The sequence below is a fragment of the Canis lupus genome, chromosome 36 (assembly GCF_048164855.1).
Source record: "Canis lupus baileyi chromosome 36, mCanLup2.hap1, whole genome shotgun sequence".
NCBI lineage: Eukaryota > Metazoa > Chordata > Mammalia > Carnivora > Canidae > Canis > Canis lupus.
In genome coordinates this window covers 3,223,632-3,249,961 of record NC_132873.1, presented here as the reverse complement: position 1 = coordinate 3,249,961, position 26,330 = coordinate 3,223,632, and the positions used below count along the sequence as shown (strand labels likewise).

At 40.6% G+C, this 26,330-nt stretch overlaps 1 protein-coding gene across 4 annotated transcripts in view; it reads right to left on the bottom strand.

The window, feature by feature from the left end:
- Positions 1-443: 443 nt before the first annotated feature.
- Positions 444-26,330, bottom strand: part of EPHA4 (EPH receptor A4) — a 143,237-nt gene continuing 117,350 nt past the window's right edge. Inside the window, exons 9-18 of one of the 4 annotated variants that reach the window (XM_072813157.1) lie at positions 24,297-24,355; positions 22,383-22,496; positions 21,934-22,119; positions 17,721-17,782; positions 17,055-17,264; positions 14,930-15,079; positions 11,362-11,555; positions 8,309-8,464; positions 7,029-7,975; positions 444-2,958 (exon numbers count right to left, since the gene is read on the bottom strand). In XM_072813157.1, the coding sequence (XP_072669258.1) occupies positions 7,861-7,975; positions 8,309-8,464; positions 11,362-11,555; positions 14,930-15,079; positions 17,055-17,264; positions 17,721-17,782; positions 21,934-22,119; positions 22,383-22,496; positions 24,297-24,355 (1,246 nt within the window). In that variant the 3' untranslated portion in view covers positions 444-2,958; positions 7,029-7,860. Of the gene's footprint in view, positions 2,959-7,028; positions 7,976-8,279; positions 8,465-11,361; positions 11,556-14,929; positions 15,080-17,054; positions 17,265-17,720; positions 17,783-21,933; positions 22,120-22,382; positions 22,497-24,296; positions 24,356-26,330 lie in introns of all 4 variants that reach the window. The other 3 variants (XM_072813158.1, XM_072813159.1, XM_072813160.1) reach the window with 3 other exon arrangements.

The following is a 26,330-nucleotide window of genomic DNA, read 5'->3' as shown; positions in this document are numbered from 1 at the left end:
TGCATCAGGCTCTATGCTCAGTGTGGAGTCTGCTGGAGATTCTCTCTTCCTCTCCACCACTCATGCTCTCTCTCTCTCTCAGATACATCTTTAAAAAAAAAAAAAGTTTGTGGTATTATAATTGCCATTGTACAAACAAGGAAATGGGCAAAAGGAAGTTAAGAAACTTGCCCTAAATTGCATGATCGGTAGTAAGCAGGAGAGCCTAAATTCCGACCAGAGATCGTAGTCTTAATTACACTGGGATTACATGCAGGATCTCCTAGAACCGAAGTCTGATTTGCTGATGTGTTGTTCTCAAGGGCAAGGGCTATTCAGAAGTCAATGCTTTTTATCCTCTAAGCGCACTCGATTAGAATTTAAGTTTGTGTCCTAACCAAATGACAAGAATTAATTTAGAAACAACATGCATATGGAGAAATTATTGAAAGGAGACAACTAGATTCCAGGTCTGTATACGGCAACTACTTTATTATTTTCAAATGCAAACTCTTTGCATTTAGTTTGCTATTTTACAATTTTACAAACTAGGTATAAAAGACCATAAATAAATGACATAAGTTATGTGTACCTAAAGTTCATGAAGGGAAGAAAAATACCTTGACAAAATAAAACAAAATAGAAAATCTATGTCTAACTCAAGAGATCGCTCAAATTTCGGAACATGTATGAACCAAGCAATGTTCTGTTAATTTCCTTTTCGGTATGAACTAAATTATAATATGCCTTATACATTCTAATTTTAACCACAGTCCTTGCATATTCCAACATACTTGGATACAAAAAATAAATGCACTCTTCAGTGTGTATCAATGCTTGATGTTGTTTGGAGAATGTTAAATAAGTGAAAATATTGCTTCTAGAACTTTCCTTTATTGGTCAGAATTTGAGTGTCTTCAGACAAATATTGAGGCTATAAGCGTGTATGGATTAATACACATATCCTTCACAGATTGAATACAAGAGTTCTCAAAACACACACACCAGCAGTGTAGTGAGCACAACCTGTCTTTAAAATAACTTCTTAAACACACCAGAACATTTCATCCATGACTGTTAAAAATAATTTGGGGCCAGCAGACACATGGTGAAGCTACTTGATTTGGTGCAGGGGAACAGCTTAATGCTGCCTACATGGAAGATCTGAGCAAGACTGAGCATCCGAACTCACTAGGCCAGCACTCGCTTAGGGGGCTAGATAGAGTCCCTGAAGTTGGCCTCCTGCCCTGACCTCTGGGGAAAGATGACCAGCTCAGAGATTCAACCTCATTCTTTATACATATTTTTCAGGCATCAATGCATAGGCACATCCCTTTAAAAATATATTAAAGTCCCCAAAAAGGGGTGAATTAACTTTGTCACTCTGGCATAGCTATAAGAATACAATGCCACACACCCTGTCAGAATGTAATAAATATTTATGGATGATTTTTCTCTACTTAGTCAACAACATAGGGTTCAGAATCTTTTTTTTTTTCCCATTTTTTTTTCCCTGATTTGATGTTATAGCTTATGTGATTGGCCACAGTTTCTGCAACCATAGATTAGAATAAGCAAGGCAGCCACTCAGATTATGAAAAATGGCAGTATGTTGGCTGGAGTTTGGTATACGTTTCCTATCGGAACTGACTCTTCACACACCGGACCTCAGATTCTAGAAGGCTAAGGGCCATAGGAGTTAGCTGCATATTGATAACTGTAGAACTCTTCCTGTAAATCGGGAACCTGAAAACGCTTGAGGACATTTAATCCCAACTACGCTAACCTCAAGAGTCACTGGCATGTATTTTTCTGTGACATTGAGAGACAAAGTATTAATCCAGGACACATCATCTCAAAGCTGACATACGCGTCTACGTTCATCTCCGAAAGTATATGAATTGCATATATTTTGTTCGCATTCAACGAGTCCATTTATGCAGGAAAACAAAGGCTACTTCTATTCCATTTGGGGTTACCAGACAAATTCCATCCCCTGATCTCTCTCCATCAAGAAACTGGTGATTCAGATGAGAAGTTCAATCAGAATTGGTGATTTGGATGATGGGTTGTCACCTGAATGGACTGATACTCTAAAATTACCCACTGCCAAGGTGAAAATGCCTCCATCCAAAGCTGTAGAATTCCTTATTAAGGTTAGTGTGGCAGCTACAAAATTACACTTATAGATACAGGACATTTAACATTTCCGGGCTGTCTTTCTAAGGGGACGGGTGCGGTCTCCAGGCCCACTACTCTCTCATGTGGCTCTTCATCTCAGAACTCTGGCGGGAAGCCAGAACTCTCCAGGTGTAGCATTCCACAACATTCACAGGCAGTTCGAAGCATGAGGTTATCCACTCGCACGCACAGACACCCGTGTACACGCACACTCACACCTATGTACACACATCAAAAGAGATAGTCAGCTCATATTTAGTCTAGGAAAAAAAATATATTTATATCACGGCAATGGCACACCCTGGGTAAAATGTTACTTCAGCAATGCATATTAGAGGCAGCTCATGGGAACTGGCTTTGTTTCGTGTGGTGGCACCTAACCTGGTGTCCGTTGTAAAACCTGTAGCCTTCGGTCACTCGCTGCCACACCAAGGCAGCAGTGACGTCCAGGAATGAGATATGGAAATACATATAAATAAAACCACAAGGAGTTTAGGAACAAGGGCTCTGCAGAGCTGGTGCCGCGAGACAGTACATTCCGCAATGCAACTGGAGAACACGCGCTAAACTGTGCACGTTTGCTGTTTCTTTCACTGGGAAAGCAGGTTCGAACGTCACACCTTTATTCTTTTCAGGTATGGGTCTTGTTTCATCAGTGTCTTTGCTCCAGGGTTGGCTGAGCAGAAGCAGAAGAAACACATTTCGAAGGGACTGGGGTGGGGGGGGGGTGTTGTTTTCTTCTGTGGGCTTTGTAATCAACAGGAAGGTCTGTGAGGCCAAGATAGCGGAATCTACTCCCTGTAGAGAAAAGAACAAGATTTTAGACAAAACAGCAGCCAGTGTTGCCAAGCCAGTTGTCAGCCCATATTGCAAGGAAGAAGAAAAGCACATAGATGTTGGTGTGGCTCGGGACGAAGGAGTTGAGGAGGGAAGCATGTGAGTTCTTGCTTTCCTCCTCTGAAAAATGACAACTATAGTAGCAACAAGAATAAATATCTTAATTATAACGACTCGAGGCAGGTACCATCTTACCCCTACCATGTGGATGGGGCCATCAGATCATAGCAAAGCTGAGCAACCTGCTCATGGTCCCATCCTACCTACACTGTAAAGGGGCAAAGCTTGGATTAGAACTCACAAAGTCTGAGTCTACAGCCACTCCTACCCACTACGTGAACAAGCTCTCTGTGAAATGAAAATCCTGACTTGGGGGACTTGTGCCAGAGGAGAAAGGCTTAGAGTTGGTACAAGGATGTAAAAGGCAGATTGTACTACTGGGAAAGGCCCAGATGCTAGCATTCCGCCTTTCCAGAAAGGGAAATTATGTATCTTGGGGACAAATCTGGAAACACCACTATCTGCCAATATTCAATGACATGACTGAGACACGCAAACCAAGAAATAAAAAGCATTGGATGTTTTTCCTAAAAAGTGACTTCTAACAAATGAGAGTATCTAGTAAAGGACTCATATGAGCTGCATGTAACAGGCACGGAGAGGGAGCACCGGGGCCACGGCACAGGGAGATGCTTGGCATGCCAGTGAGTAAAGCTTTGGGGGCTCAAGCCCACCAAGACCTAGTCAGTCTCAACTGTCCCATCAGTCTAGAGCACAACAAGATCAGCACTACACAATGGAATCGTCGTGGCTCCTCGCTGTCCTCTCAATAATCAACGTGAACCAAAATTTCAATAAACAATTGCTCTTCTTTCCTTTGTGACAACAGACCACCAAGATCGCTTCGGCACAGTACCTGCCACCCCACTGGGTGTGTTTGGCAGCAGATGACCTCAGGTAGAGAGCAAGGATCAAGATTAGAATGGATCTCTACGGACAGGTTTGCTTATTTCGTACATATGTGTGAGCTAGAAATCAAATTTAGTTTCTTGGAGGTACATAACCATTATTTAGACTTGTCGGAAATAGGAGAGAGAGAAATCAAGTTTTCTTATAAAATGTTCAGACAGAGATTACTTTCTTAAGCAATCCAAAATTCCAAATGTGGGTAAGGTTATAAACTACCACACCCCTCAAGAAGCCATTTGTCAACACCATTCATTTTGATAATTATGAAGAGAACAAAATAAAAGGACCTGGATCTGCTTTTCCAGCTCTGACTTCTCTAGAAATTAGTAAGTCTATCAAACGCAGTGTTTGAAACCCGGCTTTGCAGGCCTCACACCAGGCAGGCGTGTATTTACATGCAGGACATGGAGAACACGAGTAGGACCTTAGCACTGGTGGAGCACAATCAACACCAGATGGACATGCACACTTTTTTGAAGATGATTTTGTTTTGCTGCTAGAAATCCCATTTTTAGAGGAGAGAAAGGAGTCCCTGAAACATGTCTGTCCCCTGTCAGTTTACCAATACTCTTCTTCACTAAACGTCTGGATATGAATATACGTTACGACAGCAGTTCGTAACAGGAAGTGGGCTATTTGGGGACTCATTGTGGATATCAAAAGGGTTGGATGTGTGAAAGGAGAAGGGTGGGAATGTGAAGGATTATATCTAGTTGGTGCCAGAATATTCTAGAGTGGAGAAAAATAAACCTTTGCTCCTTTGAATTCAGACAACTCCTTATTGGTGGGGAGTTGCTTGAACAAAGACCAAAGCGTGTGGTCTACGCAGCATAATGAGATAAAGATGTGACTTTCGTTATGACTAAATAAACAGAACATGGTTCCTTTGAACCCGTTGTGAAAACATCAAAGTGTCTCTACCATCCAGTCTTTTCATTACAACGGGGTCTCGCCCGTGCGTTTCATTCTTTACAATTATAAAATAACAATGTCATGAACTTCAAGGCTAAATGACAAAGGAGTATTGGATAGGTCTGGCACCTTCTGTAGAGAAAAATGTTTAAATCAAACCCTCATAAGTCTGCTCAAAAGTGAAGCAGCTTCATCTGCATGGCTCCTACCACTGAACTTCATTTCACCCCACTCTGGTGTGTCACAATACAACACTGGGGTTTGCAAGCGAAAGGTGGATGAGTAGTAACACTTGGAAAACCTTGGAGGAAGAGTACACCTTCCTCCTGTGAAGTTCAGTGCATTCTACATAAGAGCATTTCATATACATTTACAATAACACCATGGGTTAGGAAAGGTGTTATTATTTAAGTATCATTATCTCTATAGGTGGAGGGACTGAATTATAAAAAAACATGGAGTGAATTTCTCAGTGTCAACATCTTAGTTGGCCTTAGAACCCATAGCTGTCTAGATGCCAGAGCCTGGCTCCATGCCCTGGGAAACAATGCAACGTTCTTTGTGTCCTCCCATTCATTCCTCTTAGAAAATGTGTAACTTCACAGAAGCAGTGGAGTTTCACTTTCTACTGCTACTAGATATGATTTCAGGTGCTTTTTTGCCCTTTCCACTGGCCTGGACTCTAACTCATACAATGGGTTAAAGTTAAGATTCAAAAGGCAACCTTTGACTATAATAAGATTTCCGTTCTTGCCTGATTATTCTGTGTGTACACCATGATTGTGCCATAATGTCCAGCATTAACTTGTTAGGGTACCTTACAGCTGACACACACTCTCTCTCTTTTGAAGTGTTTTGCTTTGGGTATGTTCAGTGTGTAGAAAAATACCTCATCTTACTCTGTTGCCCTGAAGAAAGCAAGACTTCTAATTATTCTATGTGTGCAAGGAAATACTCTTGACTTCCAAGGAATACTCTTAATGCCATAATGGTATCTTATTTGAACTGGTCCATGGAGATTGAAAACAAAATACTCCACAGCTTTCCTGAAGGAAAAAAAAATACATATATAATCTTTTTTTTTTTTTTTTTGCAGCAAGCCAAAAAAAAATTTTTTTTACATTTGTCAACTTTGAACATGAATATCCAGAACTCTTAGGGTCCAGGAAAAGTGGTGATAAAACAAAAATTGTTGGAGTAGTTTAAAAAAAAAAACAAATTTTACATTCCTTCGGAACAGAAAAGCTTTTACAACCAATGTTCCAAAAAGGTTTTTACTAAACTGTCATGATTTGACAGCATCAAATTGAACATGCCTTGCTCTATAAGAAATAGCTTTCAGTATAAAACCGGAGGGTGGGGGGAAGGTCATTAAAATCAGCTAAGCTTGTGTTTAAAAGTGGTGAAAATGGAAAAGTTTAAGGAGTTGAAATCTGTCCAGTCAAAAAAGTTATGTTGTTTGTTTCTAGAATAAACCAAGCCATTTAATTCACATCTCAAGAAGAAAATTCGGTGTTAAAATAGAAGCATCTAAGGCTAATGGTCTCTATGGATGAGAAGCATGTTTTCCAGGAGGTCACATTCTGATAATGAGGACGTCCAGAGGAATTCCAAGTGTTACTATTGACTTCTAGGTAAATCCTCCCTGGCTGACCCTGTTTGTGCAACGGCTACTGGAACAGGACAGAAAGTGAGAAGAGTGGACAGATTTTCCAGTGCTTCTCAACTGCAGCGGAGTCTCCAAAGAGTGAGGCATGACCCAAGGTTAGACGTGATGAACTGCTACCCAACAGATACTTAGTAAATATCTATGGCATGAATGGAGGATGCCAAAGGGCAAGAGGAACTCTGTGTGAGAGAAAGCACGGCCAGCGGGGGTCAAGGTGCCACGTTCCCAAACCTGACTTCAAATGGTTCCTAATTCACTTCTCGGAAGAAGAGCAGGGAAGCCACCCTGGTTTCCATACTGGTCTCTACTCCCGTTGTCAAGAGAGGACCAAACTCTTGAAAGAACCCCAAACTAAACGGTGGACATGAAAGAATATTTATTGGACAGTGTTTCAAATTAGATCGAGTGGAAAAAAAAAGAGTTTTCATCAGGGAGAGATTCATTGCTGGAATTTTTTTTTTTTTTTTTTTTTTTGCCTTACCTTATAGGTTTGGGTTTGCTTCTGTAAAGGAGAGAAGTGTCAAAGTTCCCTATTCAAGATTGTCACGGTCCACTATCCATAAGGTAGTTACAATAAGTCCGTAGAGTCCCCAAATATGACTTTATATGGCACAGCCTCAGGCCCAAAGAAACAGACCTTGTTTGTCCAGTGAGGGGGAGGTGCTTGGGTTTTTTTTTATTATTATTATTATCAATTATCATTATTATTATTTTAAATCCACTTTCCTTTTCTTTCCAGCCCCTTATGTCATCATAAGCCACCACGTGGCCTGAGCACTGAAGGAGCAACACTGATGAGCCAGGTGGTTTTTCACCTCATTGTTCCCCGCGGTAGGAACCAAGCCTTAAAAGCTCCAACTGAGTCCTTCCCCAACGTTCCTGGGCATGGCATTCGTTCCAGTGAAAGCAGGAGGACGGTCCTTGACGCCACAAACACAACACTGCAGTTGTAACTCCCAATGGAGAGATGATCAAGGATGTCTCAGAGAAGCTCAGCGTCTGGCAGCAAAGGCGGCATCAAAACTCGGAGGTGGTGTTCTATTTATATAGGGACGCGTATTTTACAAACTGGTGATGGACGGAGCACTTCTGAGAAACAATTTGTTCCAGGTCTAATTCAAACGACGGCTGTCATTTCTGTAAGCCCCACGGTTCCGGAGATCCGGATGCCGAGCAACGCTGCCGGGATATTTTTTATTTTTCTCCTTTAATTTCAGAGGGCGAAGACGAAGTAAAAAAAGTGCAGTTCTTCAATTAAAGTGCATGGATGAGGTAAACTAATTTCAAGAGTTTCGAGTTTAGTCAGTACTGGCTCAGACGGGAACCATCCTGCCGTGGATCTGTTGCATTTGGGTTCTCATCGCCTGGACGCTGCTCAAAATCTTGTTCTGGTGTGTGACGGCCGTGATGCCGATCCTCGCCAGGTCCCTGCAGATCGGGGGAGAAAAAAGAGGGAGAGGAGACAGTTGGGAGCGGGGCAGGAGCTCGCGTCCGGGCTTCATGCAGACACACATTTGAAATCAGCCACAATCCATACAGCACAACAAGGCAGGTGTATTAGGATGTTTAATTAAGCAATTGAATGCGACAATGTAGGTGCTTTAGAGGCTGTGTAAAATTATATTCAATCAAAATGAAAGGCATTCCAGTTTTTTCTTTTTTTTTTTAAATGAGTAGGATGATAATGCAGCTCAAAGCAAAAAAAGAAAAATACTATTAAATCTAGATTTACCCTTTGGTGTTACATCGCTGAGTACTTACTCCTGGTTCATGTGCACTACAGCCTCTAGTGTGGTATAACCAGCAGCCGTGAAGTTATCCTTATATCGGTCCATTTTAATGGCCTGGAGCCAATCGCCCACTGATACCACGGCGGAGAATTCAGGGGAGCTTGGGTCCAACAAGGCAGTGTTAGGTCTGGCGATGGGATGAGAAAGTGTAGACAGAAGGACTATCAGTGAGATGGCAAGACTCGGAGGTCGGATGGCCTAAGACAGGCACTGACATGCCAAGGGCAGGCTTTTTTAGAGGGACTACCTATCGTCCCATGTCACCATGTGTTTTTTGGCCCTGGATTTCACAAAGTTGCTAAGAGCATGTTATCAATCGCTGGATCTGTTCTTAATTCCACTTCCCACGTTTGTTTTAGGTGGACCTCTTAGTACACGAATGATCACACAGGTCTCTTAATATCCTAGCCTGGGGTAAAGATCGCAGGAGACCTGGTGGCAGAAACTGGTTCAGGCTTTGCAGGAAGAGTGCGGTCCCTGCCAGCCCTGCCTATTACATACTTCAGGACAGCAGCTATGGAAACCCTAGCGAAGTGTAAGGCAAATTGTGAGCTTGCAACTCGCCAGGCCTGATGAAGTGGGAAAAAACAGCAAGAGTTCAAGTCCAGCATGCTCCCAGCTAGGTTTGCAGGCAGGTTCAGCGCCTTCAGACAGACCTGGGACAGCAGGGAGTTCATGCCCTCTCGAATCAGCCCATGCCTGACCAGCACGTGTGCCAAGAGGGGAAGGAAGGATGGCCACTTTGATCACCGCTTGGATTGCGGAATGTGCTTCTCATATTCCCTTGCTGGGGCTCTTAAATAGTCATTCCAATGAATTCTGAGCACTTCTTATTAAGTTATTTATTAGTGTACACATTTCTCAGGCCAGGTGTTTAATGTTAGGTCATTGTCAAGAGTGACTACAGTTCAAGGAAGGGATTTTGCTGTTCCTCACAACACCGACAGATGAGCAAGTATCTATTTATGGGAGCATTTGTTAAGAGAATTATACTCATCTTCATCATCAAACTACTTAGTAATCATTGAGGGTATTTTATATTACCTTTACTTTAATCACCTGTACAGAGATATCGCTGGTCATTTAGTTAAATGTTCCTGAACTACCGTTTCCCTAGAAATTATGGAATGTGGTTATCTTAACATTTGACCTAATTTTCATCCTGAGACTGTGTTGCTAGAATAAAAATATTAAATCAGAATATCATCACCACTGAATTTTTGGCCAAAAAATTATTTTCTTGTGGAAACAAAACTAAGTCACTGTTAATGTCTTGGTTAATTTTCTATGTAGCACAATTAAGCCAATGCCATTGTTTATTTTATAATTTTTACTTATTCCTTTGATTGATATCACTTCTTATATAACTGTTTTAACAAAGATTTATCAATCGTTTTTGTGTCCACATAGTAGCTTGCTTTTGTGATCTTTTATGTACATTATTTCAATTAAGTTTCTGAGTAAAACTCTATGTTTTTATGACGAGAATAATCAGGATTTAATTCTTCCCCCAAAAACAAGTGTCACCACACAGAATTTTAAGCTTTCGTGTTAATGTTAATAAATAACATTTATCATGAGACAAAGACCAATAGTTTGCATTTCTAACTTTAAGCCAAGAGCATTAATAGGGCAACATGTAGGCTCTAGGTACCTGACAAGGTCAAAATGACCTTAGGATGAAAATATCCTCGTTTCATATCCATTAACTCTAAGGGTCATTCTTAAGCTTGTTCTGGAAGTCTTTGTAGTTTTTGTGGAACACCAGGACATTTGCCTAATTTTGTGCTGAATCACATGCAATGTTATACTACATCCCATTATCAGCAAGCGGTAATAAGCATCAAAGCTTCTGAAGTACCATCAGTGAGAAAAATTTAGTATTGAGAGGAGTATATCCAATAACTCAATTTGTTCTCAATTTGTTCTGCATCACGGTACAAAGCACACATAATGCAATATTAGTAACTGAAGACTTTATGCTAACAGGAGAAGCACCAAGTACCAATAACTGGCCTCAGGACCCTCAAACAAAATTTACGGGATTTGGAGCCAGAGATTCAAAAGCTGAAGGAAGTTCACCTTGGAATAGAAGAAGTCAGCTACACCTCTCAGAAAACTGAATAGCAAAAAATAGCCCAGAAATGCCAGGAGTGACTTTTTTTTTTTTTTTTTAAGTCACTTGGTTATCAAGTGGTAGAAATAAGATGTGAATTTAGCCCTGTGTTATTTCAGAAGAGCTTGATCATGATGCTCTTGGGACAGTGCTAAGGGACCTGAAAACCTAAAGAATAGAGGGTATCTCTGCTGTTGGATCTGGATTCTTTTCTTCATGCATTGTAATAATCAGCGTACCCCTTCCCTTCCACGATCATTAGGCTAAGTCTTCAGAAGACTGGAGGAAAAGCTCATAGCGCTGAGCAAGACTGGAAGGTCTTGGCTATCGTGGGGGAAACATTTTCCCATTTTTAACTCAGGGTCATGATGAAAGACAAGCAAAGAAGTACAGATTGGGAGGTGAGTTGATGCCTCACTTCTTGCAGGCCTGAAGTAGCTGGTCATCTTAAATCCTTGAATAGCAACTGTGGTCTCTACCCTTTTGGATGGGACAGGGATCTAGGTATCCTGAACTTTATACTAGTGAGGCCCAGTCTCTAGGTAGAATAGTTCCTGTTGAATTATGGGACTTGCAGTATTCTTACCTCCTTTCTGGACTGATCTAAATGTTCAGGACTAGCATTGTAAAATAAGCACCTTTGCTATTTCCTTGTTGCTGGTTTCTCATTGCTCTTGTTTTTAAATGTGTTTCTCTTAGGATTATTTGAGGCCTGACAGGTGTTAGGCTCTTCAACATGCTGAATGAAACCGTCACACATACTCCATTAGCCGAGAAAGAAGCCACTCCGGTGGCAGAGAGCTGTGCAGTGGCCTCTGACAAATAGGCAGGAATTCAAGTGAGCCACCGCTCGCCTGCCACCTCTAATGTATTATTTCATACATCACTATTAAGTAAGCATGGCCGACCTGGAGCTCTCAGTTCCCGTCCTCTTCAAGCTGTTGGGGTTGCGGATGAGTTTGTCCAACATGTTGACAATCTGCCCGAATTTCGGCCTGTCACTTCTCTCCTTCTGCCAGCAGTCTAGCATCAGCTGATGGAGGGCGATGGGGCAGTCCATTGGAGGGGGGAGCCGATAGCCTTCCTCAATGGCTTTAATCACCTACCGAAGACAACAGAATGGTATGTTAAGCTTCCAGGGAAGCTGTTGCTAGAGCTCCACCCTCCTGACCGGCAAGTTCCCCATACATTAAGCTGCCAGCAAGCTTGAGCATGACAATGGCACCAATTTCTTCACAGAAGCCAAAGCTGGACCTGAGTATTGCTGGCAACAGGGCAGGGAAGCCAGCTGCTGCTACGCAGTGTTCTCGGATGGCAGGCCATGCCAACCTGAAATTCTAAAGTGAAGATGCATCAATGTTCCAAATAGTTAGAACATAATCAAATCAACAACATGGTGGTGTCCTGGGCCTTGGAGATAGTGTGGCAATGACCCTCCCCCTTCCGCTATCCAGCACCAGCTGAACCCTCTTGGCAAAAGAGACTCTAACCTAGTGTTAAAGCTCTTCCTTAAGAAATATTAGTAGTTGCGTCCAAAATGGAGGTCCCTTTGTATCATTTTAAGCCTGTGTTCTCTTTCTCAGACAGCTACAGAAGCCCACCTTCCAGACCTCCCAATCCAGAAGACAACACCTCTCTCTGAAACAGCACTCTCCTCAAACCCTCCAGATGCCCAACCATTTTTACTTTTGGAAGACCACGATACACCAATAGACCAATTCTGTATCTCATTCTCGGTCTCAGTTGGCTGTCAAATGACCCTCTTAAAAGATGTTAGTAAGTAGATTAAAAAAAAAAGTGTCAGCGAAGAAAATTTAAACAAACAAAACTCTTTTAGGGCATTCACATTTTGAAGGAGACCCTTACACATCTAAGGGAAGGAGTTATAATGGTGGATGCTAATTGTCTTACTGGCCAGAGTTCTCCCTGCTTAATAAGATAGAAGTAGTCCATTCAACAGTCTTTCTTCTCATTCTAATTTTTCTAATCTGTCTTTACAGGTATTATATTATTTTTCTTATTGGCTTTTTGCTAAGCCCCCCTTCTAAAGGGTGTGAAGCCCAGTAATGTAATATTGTATGACTCATGCCAAATTTGAGAGGAATTATTTCATAACTTCTTGGCTGTTCATCAGCATTATTTATAAGGATCCTATGAAACTCTGAATATACTTTTGTTTGTTTGGAGATTTTTTAAAGTTTTATTTGTTTTAGATCAGTTTGTTTTTTTTTCCTCTCCCTCTCTACCAAAATGGTAGCTGTGAGTCAAACAATGAAAGCTGTAGCCATCTCAATGCGTTGGGTTCACCCCACTGTGGGGTTTAGTCACTGTTAATTCGGTGGGGTTCAGCTTCTATGTATCAGTATGACTATTGTCTTTTTAGCCAGTACACAATTTAACAATCATCCTGTGACTTGTTAAGCCCTCTGATCCTTTTTCCCCATGTATCTCTGCCAACATCCTGTTGTATTAGTACTATTTACCACTCCTTCCAAAGTAGACTTCTATATGCTATCTTACTAAACATAATTCTATTTATTTTTAGCAATTACATTAAGTCATTTTGATCTTCTGACTTTCTTTTATCTTTCCAGGTGTATGGTGTTGACTCTAGACTTGATGAAAACATTTTACATTGAATTGATGAGAATGAGAGCAATATTGGGCTAATGCCAGGGTAACACAATTTGTTATAAACCCTCAGACTGCTTAATACTCTTTCATTAGCTCCCTCTCTGCTGCCAGCTTGGAAGATGGCTTGTGGGTTAACAAAGCATATTTTCTCAGTTTGCTGCTGAATGTTGGGGGGAGGGGGCTGAAGAGCAAAACAAACAAAAAACTTGGTAAGTTTGCCATATTTTCAATGGTTATTTTGATTCTATTCACCATATGCCAAATGAATTCTACTGATGAAAGTAATTCCCGAATTACATTTCCTATTGATCCCTGTTCTACACAGAACCCAACAGAGACAAATACATGTGAATGACAGATCAATATTATTTGTGGCAGAGAAATGGCTTCAGACGTTCTTCATGGATAAAGCCAGATAACTGAAAGTTTAAAGCAATAAAAATTGTTTTCATATTTTATAGAAACTGTCAAAACTACAGGTCTGAAAATATTTAGGGCACGAAAATGGACAGCACCTTTAGATCTTCTGCTTTTATGCGCATTTGGCCATGACTCTCAACTGAAATGAAGTTTAAGTAGTAAACCATTAAATGAGTAAATGTATTCATTACTTGCTCATGTAGGTTGTTTTTATCCTTCTGAAAGTCTCAAATCTGAAACTAAATGTTGCTGCAAGGTAGGACCTGGAAGATGTCTGTGGCACAATCACACCAATCAATAGATTACACACCACTCACTTCTATAGTTTCTTTCCAGCCTGCAATTACCTATCAGTTATGCCAACTGCTGGCTTTCTTCCTATCTGTGTGAACCTTTCTTTGTAACTTACAGATAACACAATGTCAACACTATCCTTACTCTTAATCTAGTTAGAGTCTTCTTTTTGCCCCACTAGACACGGAGTGCATTAGCTTCTCCATTGCTCTGAACAATCTTTTTTGATAAGGCAACCAGCAACCTTGAGTGCTCATTTAACGGTCAAGACTTTGCAACTTCCTGTTGGTCCAGGACAAGGCAGATGGACAGGGGGCATTCCACATCAGAGAGAATTTTGTCAGAGATCTTTTTCCAAACTATTGTTTTTATTGATGAATTGAATACCATGCCTCTGTAAACACTCTCTGCTAATATTTTACTTCACATGCATAACTAACAAGTGTTCTAGGAAGACCCCCTGGTCTAAGTTTTTTGTTTTTGTTTTCTTTCCTCTTTTGCACTGGAGATGTTTGTAATTAAATTCTATTACTCTGGAATCTTATTAGTGTCATTATTGAATGCTTTTCTGAAATTGCAGGCATTGTGGATACTCCCTTATGAAGTAGTCCAGATGGTACATTTAAAGGGATGTGCATAATTTACAAAGGGTCATTTAGTGAGGCTTTATTTTAGAGTCCTCAAGGGGCAAGCTCTAATTACAACTATGCCAGCTCTAAAATATTCACTAGTTTTCTTCCAATAAACCCTTGGAGTCAATTTTTTCACATATGAAATTTGTGTTTTTCCTATTTCCTTGTATTTTATTAAGATTCAAAGTTGAATTTTGTTTCAGCATGCATTTGGCATTAATCAAGTAAAATACTGTTCCTTATCACTGACCTATCCATCTATGCATCTACCTATAAATCTATCAAATCTGTCTTCCATACTATCCCATTTAGGTCATGTAAATTTGGGCCTTGAAATCCATGACCCAAATGTTTAACCAGATTACTACATGAGCTTATATTGAGAATCCTGAGTTTTGTGTATCATTTCCAGCTCAGCCCTCACTCCATCATACCATGATGCAATTGTCCCTGAATCTCAAGGCAAAGACACATATTTTAGAACATAAAGACTCACGTCTTGATTGGACATATCCCAATAGGGTCTCTCTCCATACGACATCACTTCCCACATAACGATTCCATAGCTCCATACATCACTCGCTGATGTGAATTTACGATAGGCAATTGCTTCTGGCGCGGTCCACCGGATAGGAATCTTGCCACCCTGTGAATATTCAAGCCATAAGTTATCCTCTAAGTACACCACTGATGTGCCATTTTAGTCACTGAATGTTGTTACTGTTTGCCAAGCAGGACAACAACATTCCTGAGATAGCTCTCCAAACAACAATAAGAGACTTGTTTATTTTAACTGGTCTTCTAGGTTGAGATACTTCTCCTCACATGTTTTCTTTTGTTATAGGGAAGTGAATAAGTAAACTGTTTAATTATTTTTAAAAAGTGTAGCTCTTATCTGAACTCTACTTCAGATGTAGAAGAAAGGGAATTTCAGTTTTTTCAAAATGCATATGTCATCATGGTATATCAATGGATGGATGTGCAGCTGATACTCATTTTGACTTCTTGTTGGAGTCTCTCAGTCAGCAGCCCAGAGGCAATATTTAATATTGTATCTGAAATCATGAACTAAGGAAGTTAAATATGAGCATTTCTATCCACCACACTGTGATCCTATTTTTATATAGCATGAGAAACATGTTTAACATGACTAGAAGATAATACATTACATAGGCTCTTAGAGGAAGCCAAATACCAGCTCTAGAGCTGTTATTGTCTGCAATAGAGTGAGGACACCTGCAAAAATGGCAAAGCAATTGAATATTACTCAGGAAAAGTTTAAAGTGCTGTTTTTGGGGGAAGGGGATGTTTTGTTTTTTTTGTGGGTTTGTCTAGGTTTTGGGAGGGCTTGGGAGGTTTGCTTTTTTTTTGTTTGTTTGTTTTGCTTTTGTTTTTGTTTTTGCCTCAACTGTGTATCGTTTGATTATGCTTATGTGAAAGTATTTTTAATCGAGTCTCAAATTTCTTAAGATTTCACCTGGGGAAATTAATTCAACTTGAATTCAGACTTTTAAGCTGTTCAAGAGAACATCATTTGAAAGTTCGCTTTACTAAGACTCCCACACAAGACAATAAATTGTACTAGAAATTACATTGAATCACTGAAGTTTACTCTGAAAACCCAGTGTGTTACACTTGTTCCATACAGAAGGCCACTTGTGCTGCCTTCTACCTTCCTTAATTATTTGGTTGAGGTTTTACGTATGTAAATGTATCATTCTAGAAGCCTCCTTTAACTTTCCTCTTTCCAAATACTGGAAAAAAATCAGCAATCTTTAGCATTCACAAAGATGCATTCTTTCCTAAGTGAACAGACTTGCAATTCAAAAGTGGATATACGGGTAAGAATCAAAACTAGAGCCAAAGAAACTGAACACTACTAGGAAAAATAAATAACCGACCAACCAACTAGCCAAACAAACAAACAAAAACAATGCTTAAGATTGCTAATGCAAAAAGAGCATCAAAGTAGAAAAATGCCTAGTAACTGTCTGCTTCCCATTGATTTCAGCAGTGCCAGCTCTAATGGCCAATAATTTTTATGATTCTGTTTATTCCATTAGTATCTTATATTCAGATTGTCTGGCTAAGATAGCCTAGCCATTAACTGTATACTGATAACTCTTAACAGTGCCCTAATCCAGCTTATCTACCACTAGTAAAATGAAGGTAATTAGATACTAAAAATTCTTGCACTGTGTAAATGTTTTATAAATCCTGTCTATACATTCTCAGATTTAGTAGCCAATCAACTAGAAACATTGATCTGTCATGTTTAAAATAAGGAAATTTTTTTAATAATAGAAAAGAACTAAAGGGAACATTTAAAACAGACAGGAAGGAGGGAAGGAGGGAAGAAAGGAAGGGAAAGAAGGAAAAATTAAGTGTGAAAAATGCAATAATAAGTAAAGCTCTAGTTTGCTGTTTTTAAAGTAGTCACATATATCTTGAGGCAGTTTCAAAAGCCCTCAGAAACACGGCTTAAAAATGAATGCATGGAAATGAAGAGATTCTGAAGGATGAGTAAACTTAACGAAATCGCAAAGGGCTTAAACATCAAAATGAGAAAAGAGGAACAGTTTCATCAGAGTCAAAACCCAGAGGTCAGAAATCCTCCTTACCCTGGTGGTGTAAGCTGCTTCCGGATCATCCTCAAGCACTCGCGACATGCCAAAATCAGACACTTTGCAGACCAAGTTGCTATTGACCAGAATGTTCCGTGCAGCTAGATCTCGATGCACATAGCTCATATCAGATAAGTACTTCATCCCAGACCCGATGCCACGAAGCATGCCCACCAGCTGAATGACAGTAAATCTGCCATCATTCTTCTGCATAGGAAAGGAATGAGAAACAATCTCATTAGCATTAGGCCAAATTAATTTTCACCAAGCATTTATTACTTGGATCTTTTTTGATATCTGTATCAAGTACGCAATGAAACTCAACATTATTTCCGGGCCTTTCTGATCAGAGTCACTAATTCTCTCTCTAGTAGAGTGCATCCTAGGAACTGAGTTTGCTTCCTGTGGTAGATGGAAATTATCCAACTGTAATGAATCTATGGCTCAAACAGCCCCACAATGCAAGAATAAATCTAATGCTACCTTCACTGAACATGGATTATTTAATAGCCTTTAAAAATCACATCATTCTCTATGTCTTCTCTTCTTCCCTTGCCCCATTAAAAAAGTCCATGAATACAACCAAACAGAATGGACACAAGGAGTCTGTTGGAGTTTTCTAAATACCAACATTCTTGGGTTTAATATAAAGTAGTCACGTACCCTGAGGAATGCATCCAAGGAGCCATTCTCCATGTACTCTGTTATGATCATTACTGGTTTACCTAGAGTTTTCAGAAAGAAAAACACAAACCCTTGATGAGCACTGCAGTTAATGAGATAAAAATGGGCTGTGCACAATTTTACTGCCAAGACACCTGTCTTGCACGATCTAATTTAATTAAAACAAGCCAAGCTTATGCCTCAGCTGTGGGGAGCTAGGAATGAAATATTAAAAGGACGAGTAGGTTTAAATTCCATCTGGAAGGTTAACCCTTTGGGTGGCTTGTTGACAAGGTCTTTAGCTAAAGTGGCCTCCGGTATCCAGGGAGCACATGAACGGATAATTGCTCTCTCAAGCAAAAGGGGAAGAAGATAAATGGGCCGGCCTGTTTAAAGGCGAAAAAAATCTTTAGGATAATTAATTTATTTTGTTCCCAGAAGAGCCACTTGTGTGATGCTAAAGGAATCAATGGACAGAGAAACTTTTTTACTTATTTAGAGAAACTCAAGTTTCTGGGAGCAGTAACTACATCAAATACTTCATTACTCAGGCACATCTTAAAGCTGGAGCATGTACAATATTAACTCCCCCCACCCCCACCTCCACCGCTCCCCCACCCGCCTGCCTTGCTCAGGTCAGAAGCTATATCCTTTCTTTTCCCTTTCTTATCTACTAAAACAAAAACAAAAACAAAAACAAAAATCCACTTCATTTCCTCCCTTAAGCTGATAGCCTCAGCAACAACAAAAAATAAAAATCAGAGAAAAAGGTTCAGCAAATTATTTCATCTGAGACAGCAAGTTAATTCAGTACTAGAATATCCTTGCTCCCCCTCATTATCCCCCCACCCCTACAAAAAGAACAAAATTATTTTAAGGTTTGGTAGTAAGTTGGGGGGAAACAATACTCTCATTCCACTCTAGTTTTCTTTCTGAGGAACTTTGGAAATATGAACCATTCTTTAGTTTCTTAATTGCTGGCAATGGGCTCAAGTTCTGAAATTCCTTCTTTCTAAATGGTATTTGCAGGAGGGTGGGGTAGGGGAGCATAAATGCTCCATATTTTACTAAAGGATGGGTTAAAGCTGAGAGGAACATTCCCTGGGAGGAAAAGAAAATGCTAGTTTGATGAATCAAAAATATTCACTTTCATCGATGTACTTGTGGACGGTTTGGATTTAGACATTCAGTCTAAGGGAAAAACAGACTGGGATGTCACTGCTGAAAAGTTTCCTCTATTATTCTAAACTAATACCTTTCCCACCCAGAATAGATTCTGTTCTGAAAGGCCTTCATTTCAGAGGCAAAAATTAGGAAGAACAGAAGTTTTTCATTTCAAAGCAGTCCAAGTTACTATTTTTTTTTCATCGTGTTTTTGGTGTCATGTCTAAGAAAGCTTTCCAAGGTAAAACTTTTGGATGAAGAAACAATACCATGGAGACTTCATTTTCAGTGATGAATGAAAGCTGGCAGACGAACCGGAAAGTGTGGTGTAATCAAAGGATGAACAAAACCCACTTCCGGTCTCTCCCCTGGGCTGGAGGGAGTGGTCTCTGGACACCTTTTCTGTCCTCCCTCAATATAACGCATACGAAGGCCTTAGTTTTAGACTCCTTGACCCTCTACATCTGTGGCCACAGACAGAACCAGTGCATCTAAGTGAGTTTTAATGAACCCGCCTCAATCAAAAGATACTTTGTCAACTAATGAGAAAAGGTTGACTCTCTTGCATTAACACCCACTCCAATTTCACCAGATCTCTCTGGAAGGGTAGACAAGAGAGTGGAAGACCCAAAAGAAGAGGATGGGGGTGGGGGGAGCTAGTGGAACCTATAGTCTCGTCAATTTAAAAAGTCACTCAAGTAACTGCCTGTAATGAATACACACGCTTCGACGTCAACTTTGCACCCTTACACCTCCCTCCTCTGAAGGTTGGCACCATCTTTGCAATTTTTCTGCATTCCTTCTTCAGTTTATTAAAAGTATCCATTTGTCAGAATCTTTATGAGCTCTCCAAGAGAAATAAAGATGAATGTCTCCGTAAGCAGAGGGGCTTATAAAATGGATCTCAGCTGGGCTCGGGGATGGATGTAGCTCCTCCCCTGCAACAGGCAGGGATGTGGTGGGGGGAGGCCAGGGTTGGGGCCGGGGACAACTCCTCGGGTGGAAATTTTAAATCATTTTAATTCAGTGACAACTGCATTATGCAAATGCATCCAGTCGTTTATAACAGTTACAGCTGTAATAGCTACGGGTTTTAGAGGCGCGGTGGGACTTTAATACAAAGATCCCCTGTTTCTTCTCTCTTCTGCAGAGGTGCTATGAAAATCACTGTCTGCAGCAGGAAAAACACCCCAAGCTGAACAGAGTCTCCTTTTGAGAGAATGGACCTGCAGAAGTATTTAAACAGAATGTTATCTTTCAATTAAAGTAGTGGAGGGCTCTGGGCAGCCCCAAAGGCCACGGGCAACAGAAAAATATCCTGTCTGTAAAACTAATCTTAAAAAGCAAATAGAGCTATTCTATGCTAATTATAGCCTTCGCTTTAGGTGGAAAATTATATACCCTTAGGTAGGAACCAAGGTTCCGTTTCTGAAGGATTCTGATGATGGGGAAAGGAGTCCTTCTTGAGACGTAAATAATAGCCGTTAACACTTAGGGAAGTTTTCTGTTGTTGTTGTTTAAATTTGCCAAGCGTTATGCTAAATACAGGAAATATTTCATCCAAAATAACCTGAGGCAAGTTCTATTTTTCTGTGGTATAGGTGAGTAAACCACCAGCTTGAGCCACTAACTAGGCAAGACCACAGGTGCTGTACTAGCAGAAGCACCCACAGAAGCACCCACAGGCTAAGGGCTCTGGTCTTGGGGCTGAAGGGTCTCTAAGTCTGCTCTAAGTCTGGACCTGCAGCTTTGATTTACCTTCCTACTCTTTAGAGATGCGAACTCACTGGGCCCCACCCCACCTGCTAAATCAAACCTGAGGATGTAGTCCAGGAAGCTGGTTTAACACATTTTCCAGAATTCTGACCTATGTTTGAGGACCTCTGAATGAGTGTACACTTTCTCTCACGTTTCAGTAACCTTATTTTCTCTTCTTAAAGATCACGGACTCTTGTGTCTCATTTCCTGCTCTGCCCCAGACCTTATGTTCAAAGTTTACTTTTTTTTTTTTTTAGATTTAATTTATTTATTTCATGAGAGACACACAGACAGAGGCAGAGATGCAGGCAGAGGGAGAAGCAGGCTCCCTGCGAGGAGCCCGATGCGGGACTCGATCCCAGGACCCCGGGATCACACCCTGGGCCGAAGGTAGATGATGCTCAACCACTGAGCCACCCAGGTGCCCCCTTTGCTCCCCACTGCCCCCTTCCACCCACTCTGTGCATGTTGAGTGAGGATGCTTGTCACAGGCACCTTGAATCAAGTGAGAGGAACCTTGGCCTTTCTGGAGACATGGCCCAGGGGCTTACAAGATCTTGACTTGTAGTCAAGTAGTAGGTATTGCCACTCCTGGAACAGAGCCACGTTCAATAGCAATCACTTCAGCTGAACTGTCCATGTGGTGCCTTATAAATTGGTCTTAGCCAGCCTTACAGATGTATTCAGGGTTTGCTTCACAAAATGCATCTGTTGAGCTGTGTCGTATTTTAACTGAAGCGTGGTTCACAGGCTTGGCGAATGCTAATAGGCTAAAAAAAGGGAAGGTTCATCCAGGTGTTACTGTAAATAGGTGCTGAACAGCAACAGCCATAAATCAGTCCGAGCAGACAAGCAAATCCCCCAATATAATAAAGATTTCCAAGATTCACTCCCTGCATCTGGAACTGAAGCTTCGAGCACAAGGTGTGGCGAGGTTTTGTTGTGTTTTATATGAAAAGTACTTAAATTTTATTTTGCTTACCATCTGCTTGCGCCTACTCTGTGACAATCAGTTTGGTCTAGCGGAGGTTTGAAAGATGGCGAGGCATACCAAAAATCTGCAATATTAATTTCCCTAAAATCTCACGCAAGCTGCCTTGGAAATAGGGAATCAGCCTAAACCGTAGACCCATTGAGAGCTGACTACAAGATTAATGACTTGTCCTGCACTGATTTCCTCCTATTAGCAATCAGTGGGTCTGCTCCATCTGTCATTTCCCTGGAAAGAAAATGTGTGTTTAATTTGCCAGTAACTTCTAAGTTGGCTTTGCAAAGGGAGCGACCCACATACATTTGGTGACAACGCCTTCCAAGTGAATTATGTTCGGGTGGTCAAACTGTCCCATGATGCTGGCCTCACTCAGGAAGTCTCTCCTCTGTTTGTCTGTATAACCAGCTTTCAGTGTCTTGATGGCTACACAGATCTCTCTCTTGCCAGGCACTTTGAGACGCCCGCTGCATACTTCGCCAAATTCACCTTTGAGAGAGAAAATGAATCAACTATGGTCCAGAAACACATTCAAGATGAAAGAGTAATAGCTAACATTTGTTGAGTACGTCTTACATGCTGGGCCCTGTGCTAATGTTTTACATAGATCAAGGAAATTTAATGTACACAGATATTTACATATATACATGTATATGCAACAACATTCATACATATTTGTATAATCCGCATAGGCATATTTAGCATCTACAAAGAAAATAGGCTAATTATTCAGGAGACACTCAGACACTTACCAACTCCTATGACTTTTTCAATCTTAATGCAGGAGGCGTCGATTTCTTTGGCAAATTCTCGAACTGCTTGGTTGGGATCTTCATATGTAAAGGGATCCACATAAGTTCTAACACCTAAGTAATACACATGCGATAGGATGGCTGAACACTTCTCAATAACCACTAATAAACTTCAGTTGTCCGGGTCTAAAAATACTTAGTACAGAAAGTGTTCTTAGCATGACAAAAACGCTTAGCATAGACATACGAAAATGTTTAAATACTTGCTCTGGTTTTCATTAGTGGGTAAACAAAGAATTGTTAGCTACTTAAGAGGCTACAGCTCTACTGACTTCCTGGAATGTCTTCACACTTCAAGGATGAAATTTGAAAAACAACCCATCCAATGGAGGAAAAGAGAGTTTGTGCAAGAAAATTTGGAATGTGTTCGCTGAACACTATCGTCCAGATCAGTTGCTCATGTCCTACCCACCAGCTCAAGCTATCCCTTCTTAGGGAAGACAACTGGAACTTTCTTTCTCAATTAGCAATGTCTACAGGGTGCCCCCTTTTGCCCAATATCTGGACCGATTAATCATGTGACCAATAATTAACAAGTGAAGATTAAAGCTAGGTTAAAACAGATCAGAGAGATAACACCAGCTAGCTGATTTGAGAATTAATCGGACCTCTGCTTTTATTCTGCTTTATAAAGAAGGTGCTATTACTAAAGACATTGACGTTCATCTGGAAGCTTCAGCTGGAGAAAATGTTGTTGCCTCATTGTGAATGGTTTGAATACCAGGAAGTGTAAATTCAGCCAAACCCTACAGTCAACTTGCAGCCTAAATCCAGAATGTGAGCACTGAGCCCAGAGATGTCTGGGACGAGGAGCATTAGTAATTATTGGTAATGCTCCTTTCCCTGCCAGAGCTCCTCGGACTTTGGAGCACAGATTGGGCATGCCCTTGATTTTCCAGAACTGTCAGTTTTGTCCTCATTCAAAAAAAAATAATAATAATAATAATTAATTAAAAAAAAACATATACTACATGCAAATCTTAAAAATATGTTCCTGGAAAGAAAACAAGGTGAATAAATAGAAGGTTGTCAGATATCCCACATCCTTTATCACTTTATACGCTGTAGCCAAGAAACTCTCAAGATGATTCTTCCTACCCATGGTCTCTGTCTTCCTTTTTTTTTCCTGTGCTGTCCAATAGTGTAGCTATTATCCATGAGTTGCTATTTAAATGTAAATTAGTTAAAATTAAATAAATTTAAAATTCACTTTCTTATTCACACTTGCTACTTTTCACATACTCAGAAGTGCATGTGGCTCTTGGCTGCTGTACTGGATATACAGACAGAGAACACCACCATCTCAGGAAGTTCTATATTGTGCTCCAGGAGAGTCATCAACCTTGTCCATTTAAGAGTCTTCTATCTTGCTCACTTCGTTCCAAGGCCAGTTCCTCAAATTTATTCTTCGACCCCCAAATAACCAAAGTACATTAAAGAAATATTAGTAGCCCTGAAAGCCATAGCAAATATTTTGGGGGATGGGGCAAGTTCCTTGAACTTCTTTCCCCCCCCTTCCAAATTTTATCTTATAGCATGAGAAAAATTGTGACCTGTTAAGTCTCACCACCCAGCTACAAAAATGAGCCAGCAAGACCGATGATTTTTCAGGGTGGAGAATAAAGTAAGGAAAAAGAAAAATCTAAAGGAGTTTCCCCAACCCCCGTCTTTAATCTCACTTGAAACAATCCCAAATCACTTATGTCGGTTGGATACCCTGAAGTTCATTATTTAGATAATTCTGTGAAAGGACTATAATATTAATAGCCCATATGAATCTAATTTAGGCATTTCTAAACTAAAAACATGAGACATGCTCTAAAAATAAAATTATTTTTAATCCAATTTCTGTACCTTGATTCAAATGTTTCTCTTCATCTGCTTCTTGTTTAGCTTTACTGTATTTACTCCGTCTATTAGAAAGAAGAAAAAAAAAACAACCCCCACAATTATTTTCAAAAGTTATATGCCATTAGTCCTTTGCTACCATGCTATAAGTCGGGCAAATTCACTGTGTACATTTCACAGATAAGTAAAACTGAGGTTTATGGAAGCAAAATAATAAGGTGAATAACTGTCACTTTGGTGGTGAATAATGGTTTCAAGCACAAGCAGTCAGAACCCAGAGTCTCTGTTCTTAACCACAATACCAAATTGAAGTGACAGAGCAAATATTTTATAATATAATTTCAAATCTCTAGAATAAATTTATCTTACTGAAGACAGATTATAAGTTTCTTGGCTAGTTTCCCCATGCATACTCTGAATTAAAATTAGTTTCCATGGGAAAATTCTACAGAAATCAAGTGGCAATAATCTTCACTACATGTTAGGTAACAGTAAGTCCTGTTGCTATAACCACAATAACCACGACCACAAAAGACTCATTATCATATTATATGATATTCTTAAAACAATAGTTTTTGTGGTTATTGGTTTCAGCTGCTGCTTACAAACTCCTAAATTATTAATGAAAATTTAAAAGGTAAATATTTGCTTTTTACTGGATTACATTCCTTAAGTGTTTGTAGAAAACGTGCAGGAGTAAAAACGGGAAGTTTCCATTTGTAGCTGAATTATCTTTCCAAAGAGATGGGGTATGGTCTTATAATTGGAATTGTTTTAAATGTCCTAAAGACATGAGATTGTGGGGGTGGGGGAGCTGGATGGCTCAGTTGGTTGAGCACCTGACTCTTGATTTTGGCTCAGGTTATGATCTCAGGGTTGGGGGATCAAGCCCCACATGGGGTCCTGTGCTAGGCCTGGAGTCTGCTTAAGATTTCCGCTCTGCCTCTCCCTCTGCCCCCCATTCCCCACCCCCGCCACCCCTAACGCTCACACTATCTCTAAAATAAAAAAATAAAAAAAAAAGAAGAAGAAAGAAATGAGATTTGAGTGTTATAAAAGTCCTGGAAATCAGAAATCTTGAATATATATGAATCTTAAATGAATAATTTTGATACATTATATGTGTATGCATGTGTCTATATATACATGTAAATGTGTTTGTCACACGAATCGAAAAATCAACTCAGTTGGTATGACAACTTTCTACGGTTTGGGAAGATGAGGCCAAGTAAGTGGATAAAACGTGTATATTTATGTTTCTGTCCACGATGTAAAGTCCACCTTGGAGTTCCTCTCATGTTTTCTAGGAGTTTCACAGGCCAGGTGGGTCGAGACTCTTGTAGATGAGGAATCTAACAGATGACCTGCAGGCCACAGAGCATCTCAACAGTGTGGCCCCGTCAGAGTCTAGAAACCTGACCCCCTGATCTCTGAACAAACAGAAAAGGATGGGATGATGGCAGAGAAGAGACCACAGCAGAGAAGCCCATGTGGCCCTTGAGGTGACCAGACAGGAGCCCCAGCGCCATCCCCACATCCGCTCCAGATCCTCTGCCAGGGGGAAGCCGGCGGATGTCCCTCCCTGGGCACTTCCCCTGCAAATAATAGTATCTTGCACTTTCCCACTGCATTTAGCTTTCCAAGGTGCTCGGACACAGCATCATCCCCTCCGCAGACTGTTTACAAAGCAGGAACCAGAGACTCAGTCACTCCAGTGAAACCACCAAGTGTGTGGAATCCAGTCCCAAACGATAGCCTGCGTTTGTACTTTGCTTTTAACTTTTTACAGAGCCATCATGTCTATTATTTTTTTAAGGATTTTATTTATTTATTCATGAAAGACACAGAGAGGCAGAGACACAGGCAGAGGGAGAAGCAGGCTCCATGCAGGGAGCCTGACGTGGGACTCGGTCCCGGGTCTCTAGGATCACACCCTGGGCCGAAGGCAGGCGCTAAACCGCTGAGCCACGGGGGCTGCCCTCATGTCTATTATTTAATTGCATCTTTGCAGCAAGCCCATGGAAGCAGCCAGGCGGACAG